We start from the raw sequence: 8,298 nt of genomic DNA, 5'->3' as shown, positions 1-8,298 counted from the left end.
CAGTGTTTATGAGTGTTTATTATCACTGAGGTTTGTATTCGTTTTAAATTGGGACAGTTTACAGTGAAATAAATGTTTGTTCTTAATCCCAAATGTGCAACATAACCTGACCATGTGACCCTGTTCATCTGCATTTGGCACAGGTGGAAAAAGACAAGAATTAAAAACACTGAACCCAGTCTGCGCTCTGTGCATTACTTACAAATAACAGTAATGCGTTTGTTTATTTCAACACTGGACACAAATGAAGACAGAAACCAAAATGAAAAAAGTGACATTTCTTCCCTTTCCTCTTTGTCACAAAACAATTTTTTTTCGTTTATTTGGACACTTAACTTCTTATACTCAACCAGTACAACAACAGCGGATACTCAAAGCAATGTTTTTCAAGAAATGAAAGCACCCTAACCTTAGCACAAACTGTGCAACAACCTCTACCGATCTTATAACTATGAACTGAAAACAAAAGCCTTGGTCCAGCTCATTAAATACCTTAATTTTGAAACCAAATCCAATCTGAGCATCATGTATTTTGAAGGGTTTGGGGTTCAAGGCTTCAGAGAATTTAAAATAAATGTAAGCAGACAGACAGTACTGGACTGATCAGAGAGAAAGCAGGCAGCGATGAGCCGACACTCACAGCTCTACTACTTTACTCTGCAGACCACACTGTCCATATGACTGCATAAAATCAGTGTGTATGTGTGTTTGTGTGTGATAGGTTGGTCTATGACAGACGGGGCAGTCATATTATCCACATCAGTTCAAGGTGGATGGAGATGTTCTGGACTCTGCTCCTTGCTGGGGCCTGATAGAACGCTGGAACACCCCTCCGCTCGTCTCCTTCCTTTTCTCTTCTCATCCCATTTCTGACTCGCGCAGCTTTCTCCTCAGGCTTTGATCTCAGGGGTGGAGGTGTACAGCTGCTCAGAGTTCTCTGTCCCCAGGTCCTCTGAGGAGTAACGCAAAGCAAAAAACAGCGAACATTAGAAAAAGAAAAAAAAACATACTGCGAAGAAACAAGCAGTGCAGGCTGAAATAGTTGCTGATAACAGGATTTATCACACTTGACCCAACACTTTCCTGTCAGAAGTTTCTGACCCGACATTTTATAGGCTGGACTTGCCGCAGGTGGGATAAACACGTGGTTTCCAACTTGAGAAATGCCAATTCAGCAGCTTTATCCATTTCTATGTTTTTATTAGAACATGGTCTACCGATTTAGTTTTTGGTTGGTTTTCCTGCTTTTTGGGTGCTTCTTGTAGTCATTTAGTTTGTTGCATTTTCCCAAATTAAATGATATGAATTTTTATGTTTTTTTTTTAATATTTGAGGCCTGATGGCTTCTTGACCTCTCCTGACAAATCTCTTATCTTTTAACAGTCTGATTTTATGTAATCTTATGTGAGTGCAAACAACATAAAATATAAAGTGTTCCATACATGTATTGTCAGTGCAGTTTTCCAACAAAACTTGGTGCACACCACTGATTATATTATTTATATCAGTTAGTCTTTCATTATGTCTTCTGTGGCACAGGAGGAGTTTGTCAAGTCTGAAAAGACTATCACCATGATATCAGCAGGGTTTGTTTTGAGTTATTTTAGTTTGGGCTTGGAGATTGCAATTTTCTAACAGAAGGCCTGGAGGTGCAGAGTTGAAAGGCATGGGTGGGTGGTTCAAACTATTTCAAGCACTTTTTTTTTAAATCAGTCTTTGACAAGTCCCCCAGCTTTATTGAGCTTAAATATTTTCTTAAAGAAATCCTGCCACCATGAAAGACATTACAAGAAGTGAAATCAGATACCGAGATCCTACTTTCTTGTGGAAAATACTTGACTTTGTATTTCCCGAGGAAAACGTCAAGTTTTCTCACTGATATCCATACACGTGCTGTTTGTCATGCAAGTATTTTGTGGTGATCAGACAAACTGCATTTACAGCCAATTTCACTGTTAGAAAATATGATTTTGATTTATGTTCAACATCACATAGCATGTTCCAGATGACAATACTGTGACTGGCAGCGACTACTCAAAAGATTGTCCAAAGACTGTTACCAGGAAGGACACACTTCCACAGGCCATAGGTTTTCCCCACAGCTGTCTGCCACAGTCGGAGCGTGCCGTCTTCAGAGCCGCTGGCGTACAGCTCACCATCCGGACTGAAGCGAACACAGTGCACTGGACCAAAGTGACCCTTATAGGACTCTGCAGACAGGAGGGACAGCAACAGCATTAGAGAGGAGTGGTAAAAAGGTGACCGTGACCCCAGGACACATGTCTATCAAGACTGCTGAGAGAATGTGGTCACCTCTAAATGTGGTCTGAGTGATCAAATCTCAAATGCGTCCTCACACCCCTTTGGGCTGTTAACGTTTGAAAATGGATAATAAACTACCTTCAACCTCAACACACTGAAAGCAGGTCATTCACTTCCTACTGGAGTCACTAGTTTAAAAGCTCACAGTAAAACAGTCTTAAGAAAAGCTCGTCTCTGCTCCTCACCCAACTCTTCCTTGGTGCTGTAGTCAAATTTGTAGAGCTTGAAGTCCTCTCCACCGGCAACAAAGAAGTCTTTCTCTGGGTGGAGGGAGGCGGAGTTGATTGTAGCTGGTGCCTCCACCGTCTTGATCAAGTCCAGACTGGAATGTGAAAAAATAATTTTAATTACATACTTAGTTTATGTTCCTGTGGAGAAGCTAAAGGTCTACAGCAGTGGCTCTCCCCCACCCATTAACCAGGTCCCTTACTTTATATAGGTTTGGGCACAGCAGCAGCTACAGTGGTGAGCTAACACCCAACTGCTGCCTTACGACAACACTGAGGGGACACGTCCATCATGATGTTTCACTGTAGACATCGTCATATGCAAATTTGGCAAAAAAACGCCCAACCCCAACTTAATCTGTTATGATTATGATTCTTATTATGATTATTACTCATGCTATTATTTTTTTATGACTATATATATATATCTTTTTATTTTATTTAGAATTGTTTTATATTGTTATTATTCTGTGATATCATTAGAAAACATTTAAAGTATGTAATTAAATGCCAAATAACCATATAATAATAAAGCCATGTGAATATAAAAATATTTATGTCTGACATTTAAACTTTAATTAGGCATCATAAACAGCAGCCGATCAGAAGCATTCTCATTACATGCAATCATAAAGAAAATATAGGCACTTAAATTGAATAGTGTTAAGGAGTGTCAACACCAAGACTACAACTATAACCATGACAATAAAGATAACAATGTTAACATGCACACTGATGAACGATAACGTTCTGTAAACAGTAGCGCCTAGCACGTGCTGTACGCTCCAGCTGTGTCGGCAGTTTAGGGAAATGGATAGTGATGATCTGTTACTGCAAAATAATAAAAAACAGAAGGATGTGGCTTTTTACAAACATGAGAAGTTAGGAGAATCCAACACTCTGTTAGGAGGGTTGTCGTCTTTTGAAGATACATTTTATCATGGATAAAATGTATCTTTAGAAGACGACAACTCTTTTAAAGAGTTGTCGGCGTCTAGCATCCAGAAACCAAACTGACAGAATCTGACAGTGAAATATTGCACTTTGGTTATTTGTAACCTTGGCTACAAATAAACAAGTACAATATTTCAATAACACAGCATTATCAGTGTATCCACAGGGAATTCCAAGAAAGAGTTGACACGGTAAAGGCTGTGTTGGTGGTCATGTTCCCGTGACGGCAACACGAGGCTGACAGAAACACTGAAGAAGTACAGAGCTTTTTTGCTATGAAACGCCTCCTCGTATTGATGCATTATAAATGTTGCAGACCATATTATTAATAGATACAAGTTTCAACTGATCATGTCTTGAAGTCTGCTGTAAACTCACAAAGGCTCCCAAAAGCACCCAAACGCCCCCCTTACAAAAGTATTGCTTCCAGCACCCCCTGAAGTTCTCCTAACACCTCCTGGGGGGCAGTAACACCCCTCATTGACAAACACTGGTCTACAGTGTCACTATATTTGTCAGTTCAGTTTACTGAGGCCATGAATATGCAACTACATATCCATTTGAAAATACCAGAGTCTCCATTTTGCCTTTGCATCCTCACATCATGTGCCTTTTAACAGCTGTGTACATAATAAAGCTTTTGATGAAAAGCTTTTCAAAAGGAATCCTGATATTTGTATAATGGGAGTGCAGTGTACCTCAGAGCGTTGTAGAAAGCGATGGACTTTCCATAAGTGATTACAAGAATCTCTCCATCAGCCACATACTCCATGCTGCTCACGGAGGTGTCAAATGTCAACGTCTTCACCTCCTCCATGGAGCTTCTGTCCCAAAGCCTGGAGAAAGAGAGAGAGAGAGGGAGAGACTTTAACTTCCAAAAGGTGCGTATGCTGTCAGATAAGTGACTTGTTTGTCAGCTGACTGTCTGTGTGACGGCATACAGCAGACACACATGAAAAGTTAAAATTTGACACAGCTTTTTTTCTGGCCGCTGAGACACAAGTGAAACCACAAGAAGCCACTTCACTGACCGGATGGTTTTGTCATCGGCAGCAGAGAGGATCTGCTTGTCGTTGTTGCACCATAAGGCTTTTTTGATGGCTGAGGTGTGACCTGAAATCTCCTGAGGTGCTTGAAGACACAAAGAGGAGACAGTTAAAGACCGTAATGACACAACACCACCGCCTGGGTTTGACTGACAGAACTTTAAAATTGATCTAAAAACGATTTAAAAATATATCAGTCAGCAGTAGGAGGAAGTGTTGTCATGACCAGAGCAGTATTTACAAGAAACTAAGAAACCCAAAACTGAAGCATGTTTTACACCGGACAAAATCCATCAAAGTTCCCATGTACCCATGTTTCTCTTTCTCTTGTCAATTACCTGCTTCAGGGTTGCTGAGATCATAGATGCGCAGCAGCTTGTCGTTTCCTCCTGTCAGCAGACAGTTACTGTCCTGAGAGGAGAGGCAGAAGTATTTTGAGAGGCAAGAGCAGTTTTAGAAATATCCCAACTCATCACTTCATAATAAAAATATACAGGATATGTACAGAAACAATCAGTTTCATATGCACATTACTTTAACACTTCATCCACCTGCAGACACTGCACTGACCTGAGTAAAGGTGACAGTCTTGACGATGTGTTTGTGTGCCAGTGTGAGGACCTCGTCTCCACTCACTGCATCCCACACCTTTCTAAAAGAGCACAGAGGTCATGTTTTTTAATACAAACAAATAGCTTTTGTAGCTGCAGTGATTCAATAATATTTACCTTTGCATACATGTTTTTGAAAGCGGGCTGTATACAAGGATTTTTCTTTAATAGCACACATAATCATTCCACCATGCAACCTGACCAGCCAGAAGGCCTTGAAAGGGAGGAGAGAGATCCAGGATGGAAGCCTTCGCATCCAGCTTGGATTTAAGGCTGCTGGCTAATGGTTTGTCGCAGGAAGATGAAATTGACAAATGCAACTTGGGCTGGTCGAGCAACTGGAAATCAAAGGCTGTTGTGCCCGTATCTTTACAGAGACTTGTCTCCACATCAACATCCTGGATCAAGCTGATCAACAATGTCCCGTTCCAACAGAGAGCAGGGCTACAGCAGGACGAGGAGAGGTGGACTCACACACAGTCAAAGTAGATGGACAGTGTTTATCTGATGAACTTTTGATATGAAGATGTCGACCACATTATCATTACCATCTTGTTGCTGCCGTTAACAATCAGAATGACGCATATTCAAAAAATGCACCACGTTTATGTCTATGTCTGTATAAATAACGGTTATATGTTCTATGTTTGCAACCCTGTATTTTATAATGACATATAAATTACCTTTAATATTTTATAATAAATTTTCCACTCTATGGGGGCGGCTGTAGCTCAGGAGGTAGAGTGGGTCGTCTAGTAATCGGAAGGTCACTGGTTCGAATCTCAGCTCCCCTCAGCCCTCAGCTGTCGAAGTGTCCTTGAGCAAGATACTGAACCCAGAATTGCTCCTGATGAGCAGGTTGGCACCTTGCATGGCAGCCTCCATCATCAGTGTATGAATGTGTGTGTGAATGGGTGAATGTGGCAAATATTGTAAAGCGCTTTGAGCTGTCAGTAGACTGGAAATGCGCTATAGAAATGCAAGACCATTTACATTTATATATATATACATATATATACATATATATATATATATATATATATATATATACATATATATATATATATATACATATATACATATATATATATATATATACATATATATATATATATATATATATATGTATATATATATATATACATATATACATATATATATATATATATATAAATCCTTAATGATTTCGGACTTCTTTCATAAAAGATGGTTCATTGTATCCTTTACTGAAGGAGATGTGATAAAAAGCATTGAAGCACCTGTCCTAAGCATTTGGAAAATTGGAACAGCTCTTATCATGGCTGCCACTTAGAATACTCCAGGTCACTTCACTCACTTAGGAACTATTCTGAGCATAAACAACTGCACTCTATGTCTGATTATGCAGCATATATGTAGTTTTTTTTTCTTAACTTGTCTATTATTAGTTTGACAATGTTATAGGAGTGAACTGCTAAGAGTTACCAAACCTACCCATTAATCTTTCTTTATATGCAAGAGCCTGGAGTTGGAAAATATTGCTTTTCTGCTCAATGTTTATTGGTTTGCTCTGCAATTTACCTGAAGGGCCATGACTTTCCAGTTAGTTCAATCAACAACTAGAGGGAGCAAAGCATCTCAAAACATCTGCTTTTGGAGGGATTCAAAAAGAGCGATCACATCACCAGTAAACTGCAGTCTGAGGGTGACTGAGACAGGGACTACAACACTGAACTCTTAACCTGTCAGGTCATTACAATCCATCTGTGAATTTATGCAAAAATAACCAGACAGGAAGCAGTATTCAGGATGACTAGAGTATTTAAGACTTTTTTTGAGACACACAGTCACTGTAGGCAGGACTCTGTTGGACCCATACAGGACTGGACTCTCCACTCACGCTGTGAAGTCAGCTGCGGCAGTGGCAGCCTTGGTGGCGTCTGTGTTCAGAGTGGCTCCCCAGACAGCGCCTTTGTGACCCAGAAACGTTCCTATCCAGTCTCCTGTGTCTCCCTGGCGCAACATGGGCTTGCCATCTGACAAAAGACAAGCAGAGGATACAAGGCTTACACCTTGGGGCAGTGTACCAGCAGCTGACAGCTGCAGCAAAACCTGTGGATACTTCAGTCAACAGGTGTCTCACTTTGATAACATCAGAATTGTAAAAGAAGCTTTGAGTCATTAATTCAAGTGTTTAAGAACATACATGTTGCTAAACGTGGTCAAATGGAGCCTGCAGTAGTGGTCATAACTATGGAGGCTGCAAACACAAGCTAACAGTGTTTTACAAAGCAGACAGGATGCAGAGTGACAAATCCGCTGTCAGCCAGGTTTAAGATATTAGGTCTACTTCCAACGTCTCGTTAACGTTAAACGTTAGGACCATGTTATATGCCTGACAGACTGTCCGGTGGTCTCACCCTTGCAGGCGCTGATGAGGAAGTAGCCATAGGGAGTGATTCCACTGAAGGCCAGGTCCACCACAGGCCGGGTGTGACCGGAGCAGGTGAGCGGGGTCTGTCTCATCGCCATGGTCCTCCAGCTGGCCAGGAGACGGTTCGCACTGTGGGTGGAGACAGCAGAACGCTAGCGGCTAGCTAGCTGGCGGGCTAAGAGAAAGACAAAACAAGCTAACTAGTATACGTTTGAATAATTTCTGTAAGCCAGTAGTTGGCTGCCGGTTGGACTATGGCTGATATGAGTGAGAAATAACTACGTAGGTTTGTTAAATTAAACGGCAGGTCTCCCCCCAGCAAAGGAATGGCTGTCGTGCTAATAGCTACAACATTGCAACTAACTAGCAACGTGCAACGCGGTGTAACTACCGCAACGATGATATAGCCGGTGTTCCGCTAGCCACAACAAAGTTAATACTTCCGGTGTGATATATTTTACAATAAAAGCTTCACTTCTTCAAACTGACTTGTGACTGACTGTGGTGCGGTCAGGTGGTCAATATGAAATAACCAAGACATTATGAGATATATAATCGTTCTCAAAAATATGGTTTCACTGTGAAAAATCAATACTATATAAATCAGATTAAAATGATATTGAAACGTTGCTTGCTTTTATTTTGAAGGCAGGACAACGACTTCTTCGTGTACTTCCTTGTAGGAAAAACGAATCCCAGGTGTATTGCTGCCCCCTGCAGGAAAC

The 8,298-nt window shown here is 40.8% G+C and overlaps 1 protein-coding gene across 1 annotated transcript; it reads right to left on the bottom strand.

Annotated features, from left to right (window-relative positions):
• Positions 1-181: 181 nt before the first annotated feature.
• strap (serine/threonine kinase receptor associated protein) lies at positions 182-8,002 on the bottom strand. The gene is made up of 9 exons (XM_073480952.1): positions 7,560-8,002; positions 7,040-7,175; positions 5,120-5,201; positions 4,888-4,960; positions 4,535-4,634; positions 4,202-4,339; positions 2,508-2,644; positions 2,061-2,210; positions 182-952 (listed from the first exon to the last, which is right to left on the bottom strand). Exons 1-9 carry the CDS (start codon positions 7,669-7,671, stop codon positions 891-893), a joined length of 990 nt encoding a protein of 329 aa, XP_073337053.1. The 5' UTR covers positions 7,672-8,002; the 3' UTR covers positions 182-890.
• Between the last annotated feature and the right edge of the window lie 296 nt (positions 8,003-8,298).

Source organism: Pagrus major, chromosome 14 (assembly GCF_040436345.1).
Source record: "Pagrus major chromosome 14, Pma_NU_1.0".
Lineage (NCBI taxonomy): Eukaryota > Metazoa > Chordata > Actinopteri > Spariformes > Sparidae > Pagrus > Pagrus major.
Note: the sequence above shows the minus strand (reverse complement) of the source record. Positions and strands in the feature narration are given on the sequence as shown.